The sequence below is a fragment of the Polistes dominula genome, unplaced genomic scaffold, assembly GCF_049000335.1.
Source record: "Polistes dominula isolate Pdom_NZ unplaced genomic scaffold, Pdom_raw_medaka contig_79, whole genome shotgun sequence".
Classification (NCBI taxonomy): Eukaryota; Metazoa; Arthropoda; class Insecta; order Hymenoptera; family Vespidae; genus Polistes; species Polistes dominula.
Genome location: NW_028300916.1, coordinates 2,822,716 through 2,838,067, shown reverse-complemented (window position 1 = coordinate 2,838,067; position 15,352 = coordinate 2,822,716). Strand labels below are relative to the sequence as shown.

Sequence of the window (15,352 nt, the reverse complement as noted above, 5' to 3'; positions counted from 1 at the left end):
CTCTTTCGATATTTCTATGATTCTATTTCTTTCCTTATTCAAGAACAATTTAAACGCGATTTCAATACAATTATGAATGGGGGCACGCGTACGTGTTTGCACGATAATTAAAAAAAATTCAAAAAAAATATATATATATACTTATATAAATAATATTATATATATAATATATATAATAAAATAAAAATATAAAAAATAATATCATATACTACATAATATATAATATACCACACACATATATAACATAATAACATAAAAATATAATACAAAATATAATATACACACATACTATATAATATATAATATATTATATACTATATATAAAATAAAATAGAATAAAATAGAAATAGAAAAAAAATTAAAATATAAAAAATAATATAATATATATATAAATATAAATATAAATATACTTTGTACGAGTCATCAATCTTAACTAATTAATTAATTAAAAGACAACAAATATACAAGATGCATTCATTCCTTTTAAACTATTTTTACTATTTCATTTGTAATGTAGGACAACTGTATAACTCTTCTAAAAATGTTCTTATCTTGTCACATAGTTGTCTTAAGAATTAAAAAAAATTTTCTTTTTTTTTTTTTTAATATTATATATATTATATATTCGCAATTATATATTACAGAAACTAATCTTGTTAACGCGAAAAACAAACGTCTGTTTGATAAATAAACAATTAGACACAAGCATTAGGTTCGTTGTTCGTTCTGGTAACACTAATACAATAATAATCATTCGGCGTTATCGTGAAAGTAATATTTTACGCGATAAGTAGTTAACAGTTTTATTGTTGAGAGATCTCGTTCTACATTAGAATATTATAATAACAATTATGTTAATTTAGGTATGCGAAAAGTAGGTCGTAAGAATATACATTTCGCAATGTAATTTTATCAAAATGACGAGAGCACATTGATTAAGAAATAACTTAATGACATTGACCTTTTGTTTTGGACCAATTAATTCGTTTTCTAAACATTATTATAAATTGTATTTAATATTTTCTACAAATCAAGATTTTTCTAATTCAATGATTTTCTAAATTTCAAAACTATTTTTATAATATTAATTCATTCACAAATGATATATATAGAAAATAATAAGAAAAATCTTACGATAAATCAAACGAAATGATTTTTGCATCAAATGAATAATACTATTCATTATGTAAGTACTTAGATCGTAAAAAATGAAAAAAAAATAATAAAAAAAATAGAAAAATCTATCGTTTGATTTTAAAATGAATCTCAACAAAGAGAGAAAATAATGTTCGATGCGGGTAAGAATATATCGTCGAGGTGACGAATCGAATCCGCGTATGGTGTGAATGCGTGAGAAAGAAGAAAGAAAGGAAGGATGATGATGATGATGATGATGATGATGATGATGATCATGATGATGCTATACTATGCTTGTTAATTAGGGCATATAAAGGCGTATGTTGTGTGGCGTATCTATAATAGAACGGAACCGCCTTTGATACGATACGATACGATACGATATCGTAGGAGAGATGTCAAATAGATAAAAGGAACGATGTTGTTCATTCGTTGTAATTACCACTTTATTGTCTCTCTCTCTTATATCACAAATAAAGCTACCTTTATCTCTTTACCTATCTGTTAACTTGTTTCGAACCAAACTAAACGATCATTTCCATTTTCCTATGTTGTTGTATTTGTCTTTTGCAAAGAAGAAATTGCCGATTGAGAATCCTTTGCTTAGTATTATTATTATTATTATTAGTAATAGTAGTAGTAGTAGCAGTAGTAGTAGTAGTAGTAGTAGTAGTAGTAGTAGTAGTAGTAGTAGTAGTAGTCAATTCGTTAGGTTCGTTAGGTGAATTCCTTCTGTTAAACGAGCCATGCAAAATGAACGTGTGCTTCTGTTGTATAGATGCACACATAGGTTAACTTCTTCTCAGTGAATTCTTCTTTCAAACCTAACCAATGCTTCCTCCTTCGAGAAAGGACGACGAGGAAGACGACGACACGAGTAACAAACTCCTGGGGGGTCCGAGAACGGGTGTCGGATGGCGGCAGAGATAATGTTTCACGATGAAAGACACGAGAAGATACGATCGAGTAGAGAAGGTCGAGTTGTTTGAACCGTTCCTAAAGAGAAAATAATCCTCCCTAAAATCTCAACTTCAAAACTAATTTTCTTCTCAGAAAGGATTTTATCTTAATAATTCGTTTTTTTCTTCTCTTGTTTTTTTTTTTTTACTATATTTATATTTCTATTTATTTCATACTAAAATAGAAAACGTTTCGTCAATTAAGATTATCTACTAACTTAAAAAATAAAAATAAATCATTAAGATTTATTTTATTCTAAAATAGAAAACTTTTTGTCAAGGCAGATTATCTAGTAACTTAAAAAATAAAAATAAATCATTACGATTTATTTTATTCTAAAATAGAATGCTTTTCATCAAGAAAAATTATTGACTAACTTAAAAAATAGAAAAGAAAATATAAAAAACAAATAGAAATTCTTTTTTTTTTTGAAGAAATCAGATTTTTAGAATTAAAAGGATTTGTTAGTTGTATCTGTGTGTGTATAGGATTTGTTATGTCGTTGGCATTATATATGAGAATAACTCTTATTCATTTTCTTCCTTTTCTTTTTCTTTCATGGTAGAAAATCTAGAAAAAGACAGAAAGAGAAAGAGAGATGATGAACTAACCGCTAACAAACACGAAGGACAATGATTACCACCGGCTCGGCGGGTGCTCTCACACCGACACGCGACTTCTGATCCTTCACGCACGATCCAACACCGTGTCTACACAACAGCTACTGCACCTGCAATCAAGGAGCATACGCAAACGTGCTTGGCTCGTGATCGAACACGTACAGTGTGCTCGATTAACAACATTCTACAAAATTCCAACTATTTTTCAACAACAATTAATACAAAACAAATCAATATTTATCAGAAAAATTACAATAGTCTTTTATATTTTTTATATCATTTTTCTAACACCACGTATTAACATCATTAAAGATTAAATCAAAACATTTCAATGTTTTAATGTTAAATTAATTCATATCAAATCAATTGAAAATCCTTGTAATTATTTCATTAAACAACTTGAAACAAAATAAAAAAGAAAACAAGATGATATAAATATATATATTATTTATTTAATTACAATGATGATTACTTTTAAATATGATAATTTGTGATAATCTGATAAGTTCAACTACTAACACTGTACCTTAAGCTACCTAGGTTTATTATGAATCCCTTTTTGCTTTCTCGTCGTCTTTCTCTCGTAATTTTGTAATAATCGTTGGTGGGGCGACACGGTAAAGGAAAGAGAGACTGGTCTGGTGTATGAAAAATCGTCAGAACGATAATCATGGTTCTTTTTTTGTTTTTTTTTTATTTTTTTTTTTTTGAGAAAGAGAGAGAGAACGTCGGGAGTGGCGTCATTAAAAGGTATATCGCGCACCGTCATCAACAACGCAATATATGTGTGTAAAGCCTGTATATTCTTGCTACGGAGCATGATCTACGTTAGAGAAACTTCTACGGAAAAGCAACAGTCTATCCTTGACCGGTAGTATCGAGATAATTCTAATCAAAAATTATACGAAAGAGAGAAAAACTTTGTTCTTTTTCTCATAATCATTTTAATTAATCAATCTAACAATTCTATACGCAAAACGTTTTCGTAGAATTCGTTTAATATTGTCGATGATGATCATCATCATCATCTATTTTATAATTATTCATTCATTTATTATTATTCTTTTTTGTTTATACGTTTGTGTGCACTTTCCCCTTAAGACTTGATTCTCATTTTTCTTAACCCGAAGTATCGAGAAAATTAAAATAAAAAATATACCAGACCGAAGAACTCTTTGAACTTTTCTTAGAATGATTCTACTAAATTATTCAATTGTATTATCAATGCAAACGATTTCGTAGAATTCGTTTAAAATTATCGATGATTTATTTACAATATTATTTGATTAAATTATTAATACTTTTTTTTGAGGGGTTTATCTTTTTACACTTTTCTTTCCGCCTTTCACTTTTATCGAAGTATCAATCGATTTAACATTAGAAATATAATCTTGACGCATCTCGTAAGCTTCCTCTAATTGAGCTTTTCTTTGTGTACTATTTTCTTCGTAAATGTTCCACAATTGTTTATATTTTGTTATTTGTTTTAACGACCAATCGTTTAATCGTTGAATAAAATAATCGTGTGAATGATTAAATTCAAGAATATCAGCGTATAGTCGATCTTTCAACAATTCTTCTTCCGATTTGGTTCTCGCTCGACGTTCCTTTCCATTTTCTTCAATTTTTTCGTACTTACTCAAATCTAATTTTGGTAAATGAAAACTGCGATATTTAGGTTCTTTCAAAGACCTAATGGCAAAATTTTCCGTTGAAGAGGATGATCGACAAATCTTCGATGAATTTCGAACTTTGTGTTTTTCCATACGTTCGTTCGTTTTAACAGAAATTTTGTTATTTAAATTATTCAAAGAAGTTGTTGAAGGAGGTAAAGCGTGGGCGTTTAAAAAAGTTTCTCTGAGTTGTTTGCAACGTTTAGGTCGTTCAGGATCGTCCTTTGACCAGGATTCTTTCAATGATGCTATCTCCTCTTCTCTTCTTCTGTCTTGAATAATCTTTTTCATAACAAAAACAAATATTTATTATTTGCAAAAGCATTTATTTTATTTTATTATTTTGTTTAGAAATAAAATTACCTCTACACCACTGTCAGCATCGATGACAGCTTGCAATGTCCAAAAAGGTGGATCCAAATGTTGATCATTTTGATGTTTTGAACTACGTCTCGTTCTTGTTGTTTCAGATCTCTTTATTAATCTAATAGACGAACTAATACTAGATTTATTACGAACCGGTAAGTTTTCCCTTTTTGTCTTTTTCTCCAATACCTTGACAAAATTTATAAACTCAATCTCATTGAATTATTTTTATATCATTTATAATTTAATTTGTTTTAACTTACCACTGACCATTCAGCATCAGTTAACGGCCAACTATTATCAAGAACAAATGCTTCGATGTAATAAACAGTTTGTGAATCTTCTAATTTCAAATATACAACTGGAATACACAAAATCGATCTACCTTCGATTTCTAACAAAACGTTTTCTTTATTATCAACTATTCTAATTTTCATTTGAACCAATTCGTAAGAGGTCATTAATCTTAATGATAAGACACTATCTTTAACGATATTGACGATCCATTTAGAAATTAGATTCATTGAGTTAGGTATATAAGTATTAAATGTTTCTTCGATAATTAAATTAGGTATTTTCGTGTTCAATGATATTGGTTCCTTGTCAGTTAATTGATAAAACATTGATTTTCCTTTGATGGTAACAAAATGAATAATCCATTCCACGTCTCTTAATTTTGGATTATCACACCATCCATAAGCGAATAACGTGTAACCACAAGTTGTATAATGATAATTAGACGGTGCAACGTTGTTAACGATTCTCCACATTTCTCGACCGGTTTCATTCTCGAATAATCGCAAATTGTGACACGACAAGTTGGTAAAAAGTTGTATCGTTCCAAAGATCGTTTCATTTTCTTTTGCATTTACGATTAGTCTGGTTATTGGAATCCACTGATTGGGTTTAACATTTAACAAATGTCCTTTGCACTCTTGAATCTGGAACGAAGTAAACAAAAATATATTTTTTGTTTGTATGGTAATTTTTTTAAAATTACCTTTAATACGTATTGAAAGTCTTCAGAGCAAGGATAAGCTTCGTTAAATCGTTGATTTTTTTCTATGACCTTTCGAATCAAACTAGAAGCTAACGACTCGCCATTAGAATAATCAAAAAGTTTAGCGATCTTTAATAGACCCGTTAAGATCTTCGAATGATCCTTGTGATTGATATTGTGTCGTTGTTTATAACGTTTAACTATGACCATCTTAAAAAATGATTGAATCACCGTTGCCGCTTGATTATAATCGATCCGTGTCGCCATTTCGCCATCGATCGATTCACTCGAGTAATAATTTTCTTTAAATATAATCGACTCGTTGTCGTTGTCGTTGTCGTTGTCGTCGTCGTTGTCGTCGTTGATTTCTCGGAATGCATTCAAAATGATCGACGGAGTTTTGTGACGTTCGTAACCAATCATAGGATCTAAAAAAATATTCTCAAGGATGATAACATTTCGGGAATGTCTTCCGATTGAAAAATCATTTTTATCGATTCCAATAATTCTTCTATGAAATAATCGTGTATTTGTTTGTAAAAAGCACGATCACGTCTTTCGGTTAAGTTCGTTAAATCTGGCATATAACTTCGATAAAATGCCATCAAGTTTTTCACATAATTTATATTACCAAAACTGGAAAAAGCTGTAGAAATAGAATTGCTAATTTGTTTGACAAGAAAATCAATTCTATCCGATTCCGTGATCATTAAACGATGTATTTTAAAACGATCACCTACGTGAAAGATCGTGTTAGATGAGATCGATACGAAACAATGTGACTCAGATCGACAATAAATACGCAAAAGATGTCTTCCTGATTCTAATTCCAATACTCTCGATTTGCTACCAGACGTTGAAATTGATATAAGTGTTCTTGATTCGGTTGGCCTGTAAAACCAACTATGTTTTTCTACGATGAGATAACTCACATCTTCGGATGATAATCTTATGGTTATCGAATCATCTACCACATCTTCTTCGTTCGAGACTTGACTCGAAAATGGTAATCTTTTTTCCATGATACTCAAATTTATTAAGAAGAATTTATCCTCTAGTGAATCGCAAAAAAGATACAACGGTTCGTTTCTGGATGATTTCATACTTCTAGGCCAAACATAAGTGTTCATAAATTCAATCGAATCACCATGAACAACTTCGGTTGTTGAACTCTTTTTACTACCTTTTTTCTTCTGTTCCCTCGATGCCAAATTCATTTTCTTCTGATCATCCAATAAATAGAAATCAGACATTTTCAATGTAAATTCGAAATATTCAGGTTTGTAATAGAGTTGAATTGTTTTCACGTACGATGCCATTTTATTGAAATCGCACCAAAAACTGATATCATCAATCGTATCTTCTTTCACATTATTATTCAAAGATGTTATTTTCTGATGTTTGGTATCTCTCAAAAAATCGTTATTAAATAAATATCGATTATTATTGCATTGTCTCAAAGGACTAACGATTTTTAAACAACGAATAGGAATAAAATATTCCGCTGGATCGAGCAAACCTCGATCGATGGCCCAATTTATCCATCGATATTTTTTCCATCTTGCCAAAGGTTCTTTTATCTATTTAACGAGGAAAAGATTCTATATATCTGTTTGTTTATTAAAACAAAAATTCTATCATAGAGAATGAATAGTTTACGTCTTTGGGATTTAATGGAAGATCACGCGATTGAACAACGTGAACCAAATGGCTCCAACAAGGCGACAAACCGGCCACTGTCTCGGGCGTGACCTCTTTCATATCTTTCAAATCGAGAAACAGCGTGATAGGTCGAGGTTTATCGGGAAGTTGCAACCCTTCAATGCCTCGACGAATTCTTTTCCCTTTTATGCTAGACTTTTTCTCGACTTCATCGTCTAAACAAAAAATATATAAAAATCCTTTTTGATAAGAAAAGGATAAATCATTTTTTAATATTCTTTTTCTTCTTTTTTACAAAGTTTATCTATGAAAATACTGTGTTTAGAGATACAATTATTTGTCTATCTTATAAAATTTATCAATGATGACAAAAATAAAGCAAACCTAGCTTTACGTTTTCCAAGTTTGTTCCTTCCTTCTTCAATTCAAAGTGTTCAGCATATTTTACTAAAAATTCCCACTTGTCTAAAGGAGGAAGTCGAACAACGTCCAAAGACAAACAAATCCATCCTGTCAAAACAAATTAATTAATTATATTTTTTTCATAAATATATTGTTTAATAGACTAACATTAAATGTTAAATATTTTTCTCTTTAACAATTATATACTTTAATTTTATTCAAACATAATTATGTAATAATTTAATATAAACATTTATGAATTAAAAATAATAAATATATTTATTTAATTATATTTATTTCTTTTTTGTTTTTTTTTTTACGTACCAGTGAGACAAGAAATCGGATTAAAATCCACGATTTCTCTTCGTTGGGACCAAGTTAAAGATGCGATTTTTAATAAAGCTTTTGCCAAAAGTATTGGCCATAATTCGGCATGATTATCTGTAGTTGGTAAGACAGGATTACCATCCTTATCGACTGGTATAAAATCATCCACCACTATTCGACGCCAACATCCCAAAAAATGAAGACGTACGATGTATTTTCCTAATGAAATATTATGCTTATTATATCTTATAAATAATAATTAAATAAACGAAAAACATATAAAATAATCCACTTACCATTTGGATTAATAATTGGACGATGATGTACATTACGACCAGCTTTATTATTCGAATAAACGTGCATCCAACCCTGCCATTTTTCTTCTCGTCCATTCCAAATAAAATGATCTGATTCTCCACTTATTTCTAAACCATTTTTCCCACAATATTGTAGATTTATAATACTTGAAATAAAACATCTGACGAACTAAATAATATTCGTGTAGAAAATTTAATTAAAAAAAAATATATATATATTTTCTTTTAATAAAATGTCGAAAAACTTCGACGTACTTCGCTGTGCAACAGATGCTTGTTCCGTTTAATTAAATCAGGATATTCTCCGGTCATAGTAAAAACAGTTAATGGTTCCTAAAATTATCTTTCCTTGTATATAAATAAAATAAAATATAGTCACACATTAATTTTAATATACCTTTAAATCTTTTAAATAACGTGGACGAATCCATTCGTACGGTTCCAAAGATGGTGGCATCGGAGTTAATTCCGTGTCTAAAAATAATCCATCTATACCGTCTAAATTTTTAATTAATTAAATTAATTGTAATTTTTATTTTATACATTATAACAGGTTAGAAATATTTTTTATTTTAATGTATACTCTATTTACTTTTTGGTAAAGACCATTTTTCGTTATTTAATTCAGTATCTTTCCACTCGGGCCAAAGTATGGCAATATTTTCTTTCGAGTAATCGTTTAAATTCTTATCTATTAATTTTTTCGATTTTACCGAAGCGTCCATTTGTATTTTATTCTTTACAAATAAATATATTATTATAATAATATGTTGCATTTGTTTTTTTTTTTTTTTTTTTTGAAAAATGTATATCTTTATTATTTATTCAATTTCTTATACATTTCTGTATTTTTGTGAGACAGTGGAATGTATATATATATTTCTACTCCTTAAAATAAGGAATTCCGAAATTTATTATTTTAAAAGAAAAATCTCTATAAAAAAATTCTACATATTATTAAACGCAATCGTAGAATTGTTAGTACCTAATATTTCATTATCGCAATTTCAATTGCAATAATAAGAATAAAAACTGATTAGCAAAATAATAAGAATTATTACAATAGTAATAAAACATTTTACAAAAAATAATTATTATTACATTTCAATATTATTATTATTAATATTAATATTATTATTATTGTTCGCTTATTCTACTAGCTTAGTGATTGTTAATTACTATTATTAATTAAACTAAAAGGGAGATATTAATAATCAAGTAATTGTCTTTTTAACGAAAATTACATAAAGTAAGTAGCTATCATTTAAGTAGCAATATTTTTGTCCCTGTCATTGTGTAAATCAACATTATATAGAATTAATTAAAACATATATAAAAGCAATATGTCACAGATTATGATCTATCCTGTCATTCGCATATAACGAGTTCTTTTAAGTCTTAAAACTATACATATGTATATATATATATAGATATAGTAACAGTTAATTCATAAACATTCGAAGCAATTCATTGCTCAAATTATATTGAACTTGTTCTATATGAAATGTATCGTTTAAATATTTTCTTTATCTTTCTTTCTCTTACGAAAAATTGTCATTTTATGTATACGATTATAATATTTGAACTATGAAAATAATGATTATTAGATTATTTCATTCAATAATGTAGAATTATTCTCTCTAAATGGAGTTTATCAAAATATATATCTTTAAACGATATACATTCACAATTACTTACACATATTCGGGATCATTGATCGAATAATTAACATCTTTGTAACAACGGAAAAATATTACAAATTGTAGCATCAGTAAAAGCGTATTATTATACAGAAAAATGTATTAGGTCCGAATAACAGGATTTTTTTTTTTTTTTTTTATGTACTAAATACATATTGTATACATTTAAATGCGATCAAACGTTATAACACTTAAGTTATTTTTTTGAGTTTTTTTTTGTTTATAAAACACTTGAACCGTTTGAAACATTTCAAGCGCTAGACCATCAGTTAGAGCCATTAAATAATAGATTTATTTATTTTTAATTGATGAATTATTATCTAAAATACGTACATCCATGTTAATTATGCAATTGAACGTAATGTAAGCTTGATAAAAAAATATGAATTATTTTCTCGATCAAAAAATTATCCTACTGGAATTCCTGATGTAGTCTTTATATTCGTACATGTATGTCATTACGTGTATGTGTATGTGTATGTGTGTTGTGTGTCCTTATTCGTGTGTAAAATTGCTTTTATTTTTGTTTTACCAAAAAATGCATTTTTCTATATTTGGATAGCAAGAACCAGCTTGCTTTATAACAGCGAGGATTCAATGATAGCAAATGTGTACTTTGATAAATATTTTAAATTCAAATAACAAATTATTTTCAATATTTTATCAATTTTGGTCATTTTCAAAAATCCAATTCATTTTGATTTAATTAGATATTTTGTATGTATCGGTAAATCTTTAGGAGCTTGTTTCATATTTATGGTGCCTTGATTGTTTGATGATGCCGTTCTTTCATTTCACTTAATTTTACTTTCTTTTTCATTTTACATCATTTTGGCACAAATTTTATTATCGATAATATTTCTTATAATTCGAATAATCTGGCGAAATATATTCTTTCCAAAAGAAAGAACATAAAATATGTTTAATCGTTGAGTTCAAAATGAACGTATTAGAAAAATTAACGAGTCGTGTATTTAAGACTCCATACATGTGTTTGTATATTATTATAATACTTTTTAAGTATATTTAATCTTACACGCAAAAGATTGACATCCTTTGGTATAGATTACACTTCCTAAATGTATTTGTATGCTCAACTAATCTGTGCTCCAGTATTGGCAGTGCTTGAGATATTCTTAGGCATTTTTTTTAAGCATTTTTTTCTAGTATAACTAATAGTTTAAAATCGCTAGACTTCTCAAGAAATAAATCTATTGATATTATATGCGGATTTGATATCTTATGAACAATTTTCAATCATTATCTTTTCCTAGAAATAATTCAAGCTTGTTAGTATCAAATTTGGCACCACATGCTAAGCTCTCTGACATATGTGAAATCGATTACTCTTTGATAAAACATAATATATAATATAATATATATATTTATAAGATTATTGCATATTTATACGATAAAATTTGATACGATGAATAAAGGGCCTGATATTAATGGACGGTAGGTTACATCTCGTCATTTCAGGGATCAATAATGTTTGTATGAAATAAAAAAATAAATCTTATACGGAAATATTGGATACAATAGACAAAAATAAACCTCTACAAATATTAGAGATCTAATATCTCCTGCATAGCAAAAAACTTCGAATGAAGTTAGGAGATCAAAATGTCATCGTATGTTGCATTACTGCTGCTTGGTATCGTCAATTCCTATTATTACAACATTTCTGTACGCGTTTAACATATTTTTCCAGGTCCGGATGCACGTTGATCTTCCATTCGTCCAGCTTGAAGTCTTTGGATCAAAGCAAATAAATCTTCTTCTGGAACTGTTGAACCAGAGTGGGTATTTCCATTAGGTCTTGGATTTCTTTCTTCTTCTGCATCTTGTAACGATGATGAAGCTGGTAATGGACTACGTTGATCTTCTAATCGTGAACCCTAAAATTGTACAAAATTAATTAAGAAAAAATATATTTAAAGAATTAATCAATTTACGAATGAATTTCATCAGACGAAACTCACTTGACATCTTACAAGCATTTCGATGAACGAATCATCAGCATCTGCATGTGCTTGAGTAGATGATTTAGCTTGATCATTTCCATTAGTATTTAATCCTGGCAAAAAGGGTAAAGTAACACGTTGTTCATCCATTCTTTTACTTTGCATTCCAGCAATCAATTCCATCAAATCTTCTCCGTCTCTAAACATGTAATTAATTATATATATATATGAAGTCACGAAACAAATAATATTTCACACAATGTTAAATACGTGAATTAAAATTATTCATACTTGTCATTTTCAGGGGTAATACTTCGAACTTTAGCGTTACGATTAACACGAAGAGCACAACGTTGATCGTCCATTCTACCAGATTGAAAACGAGATAAAAGATCAAAGAAGTTATCTTCCTCTTTTTGCAGCATTAATTGTGCAGTAGCACTGCTAGCAACATCTGGTAATGGTTCAATAGGCTCCTTTTGTTTACCATCGGGTGTAAGCTAAAAAAATAATATACTGCATCATTCTCCATTCATATGAATGATGTATTACATTTATTTATTTAATAATAATAATAATTTCAACCTTAATGAGATCTAAATTATCCATGCTCTGTCGACGAAGTCTGTATCTGCCAGGAGATGAATTATTGTAATTCGATGTTGCATTTGTAGTAAGTTTATTCATTTGATTTTCTTTATTATGCTCTGGTCCTTTTTCTATACCCAAAAGTTTTTGTAAATCATCAACGTTCATTTGTGCAGTAGCCTGTCCCATTGGATCCTCTAATTCTTTCGAAATACTCAAATGTAAATTTGCATAATATAATGCTTTCTCATGGTTGCCCATAGCAGCATATGCGTTGCCTAATGACCAACATGCACGTCCTTCGCCTACACGATCTTTCAATTGTTGAGCAATTCCAAGGTGCCATAAGTGATATTCTATAGCGGCTGGATAATCACGAAGAAGTGTATATGTGTTTCCTAAAGAATAGCATGCTTGAGCTTCCACTTCTCTATCACCCAATTCTTGTGCAAGAACCAAAGTTCTCCTATAAGAAATATTAATGATTACTTTAATTATGTTCTTTTAATATTGCTGATATAAGAATATTCTTAGAAAATAGGATATTTACTTATAATGCTGTGCAGCCTTCTCAAATTCTCCAAGAAATATGTGTGAATTTCCTAGGTTACTGTTTGCCCTTCTTTCCGCTGCTTTATCACCAAATTCCTTAGCAATTTTTAATCGTTCATTGTGATAGTATATGGCTTGCTGAAAATCTCCCAAAAGGTAGAACGTATTACCTAGATTGCCACAAGCTCTACCTTGTGCAGCTGAATCTTCCAATTCTCTCATAAGTTCTAAATTTTCTCTATACATGTACAATTTAAATATATATTGAAATATATGTTTAAAGAATTTTTAATTTTTAACTTTATTTTATTCAAAATATTCTTACTCGTAATATCGCACAGCTTCCTGTAAACACTGTCTAATATCTTCAGAAAATTCTCCAGGATCATGTTGTCCTACTCTTCCAGCTTGTTTTCCTTTTGCATGATATACGTTTCCCAAATTGTATAAAGCTCTTCCTTCACTGAGCTATATAATAATTATTTATTATATTTAATATTATAATTATAATCATAACATTGTTTATAATATTGTTTTAGTTTTTTACCTTATCACCAATTTCTCTTGATATCTCTAAATGCCTTTTACAACATAACATAGCTTCGTCAAACTTTCCCATGACTTTTAACGTATTCCCTAAATTACCACTCGACTTAGCTTCTCCCAATTTATCTCCCATATTTCTTGCAAGCGTTAAATCCAATTTATGATATTGCATTGCCTTAACATAATCACCAAGATAAAAATATGCATTTCCTAACTGACTATAAATTGCACTCAATATTCTCAGATCATCTGTTCCAGCTTGTATAGCTGCTTGGAAAAATGCAACACCTGATTTGCAATCCCCTGCTTTGCAGAGACGTTCTCCTTCGAGTGCTAATTCCAGACACATGTTCCATCTTTCGTTGTTCTAACAAATAATAATTAACAGTTATACTCTTAATGTTAATCTTAATAGAATTGAATGACAACATTTATCAAATCTTAAGTAAGTAATGTGTAAGATACTAGAATAAATTACTGAACTTAATTAAATTAATTATGAATACATGGTTGAGCTCCTATAATCTCTAATTACTATAATAAATAAATTCAACTTTAAAATAAAATGAATGTAAGGTTATGTATGACACCAAATAGAATGAATGTAAGAATAAATTAGATACAATAGTGCAATTATAAAAATAAGTCTAAAGGAAGTATTAAAACATGAGTCATAGTATGAACAATCCTCTTATTAAAATACGTTTTACTTACTTGTCCTTCGGACGATAAATTTTCGGCACTGGCACTGAGCGACATCGTGTGCTTAGTTTTATTTCCTTTTTTCTTGTTTTTAAATAATATTCTTAAATAATATTTATAATAATATTCTTGTAAATAATACTCTTGGTTATTTTAAACGTGCAATAAATAAGGTGGGTCTTACATATATGGCACGATATTTTTTTTCTTCCTTTCTTTTTTAATAACAAATACTATTGTCCCAATTCACAATTTTCAACGTGTATCATGATTGTTATATATATAGACAATTTAATTATCAAACCATTTCAATGAATTTAATTACGTCACTTTTTATTACTTGTATACATAAGAAGTTCTACAACCTTTCCCCTTTCAGAATGCAACTCAAAGCAACTTTTATCTATAGTGAAGTGAGCGTCTAACGCTCAGTGGTTCTCAAACGATACAATTAACAACGTTTAATCTTTCTATATGGCATATGCGTCAATGAAAAAAGATGACATCATTGTTATCGCGTGTATTGAAAAGAGATACAAATTTTATACTTTAAACTAACCTATACTGTGTTTCTGATCAATGAGTTTATAAACTTTTGAAAATAATATTATAACCTCTCATGTGTATTTTTAATAAAGCTTTAAACTTTAAATATAACAATATATTATTAATTATTCTCTAAATTGAATTATTTTAACGAAAAAAAATCATTATCTACCGTAACGAATTTAAAATCAGTTTCTATTAGTCGACTAAACTACATCACAGCGCTACTTCTGTCATAGCTCATTACTGATTCGCTGTTGACCGTCCAATCAGATAAGCTTATTAATATA

The 15,352-nt window shown here is 28.8% G+C and overlaps 2 protein-coding genes across 2 annotated transcripts; both read right to left on the bottom strand.

The window, feature by feature from the left end:
* Window positions 1-3,149: 3,149 nt before the first annotated feature.
* On the bottom strand, window positions 3,150-9,263 carry LOC107074241 (androglobin). The gene is given in 12 exon segments (XM_089170805.1): window positions 3,150-4,672; window positions 4,754-4,945; window positions 5,020-5,697; window positions 5,757-6,187; window positions 6,190-7,336; window positions 7,416-7,633; window positions 7,803-7,928; window positions 8,145-8,366; window positions 8,444-8,633; window positions 8,720-8,797; window positions 8,862-8,962; window positions 9,057-9,263. Coding segments are annotated over 12 exon segments (4,206 nt in total). The 5' UTR covers window positions 9,241-9,263; the 3' UTR covers window positions 3,150-4,033.
* Window positions 9,264-11,113: 1,850 nt separating this feature from the next.
* Window positions 11,114-15,304, bottom strand: pins (G-protein-signaling modulator pins). The gene is made up of 8 exons (XM_015335745.2): window positions 14,529-15,304; window positions 13,816-14,181; window positions 13,594-13,736; window positions 13,267-13,506; window positions 12,714-13,182; window positions 12,420-12,628; window positions 12,147-12,327; window positions 11,114-12,062 (listed from the first exon to the last, which is right to left on the bottom strand). The coding sequence occupies exons 1-8, from the start codon at window positions 14,571-14,573 to the stop codon at window positions 11,859-11,861; spliced, it is 1,857 nt and encodes a 618-aa protein (XP_015191231.1). The 5' UTR covers window positions 14,574-15,304; the 3' UTR covers window positions 11,114-11,858.
* Window positions 15,305-15,352: the final 48 nt, after the last annotated feature.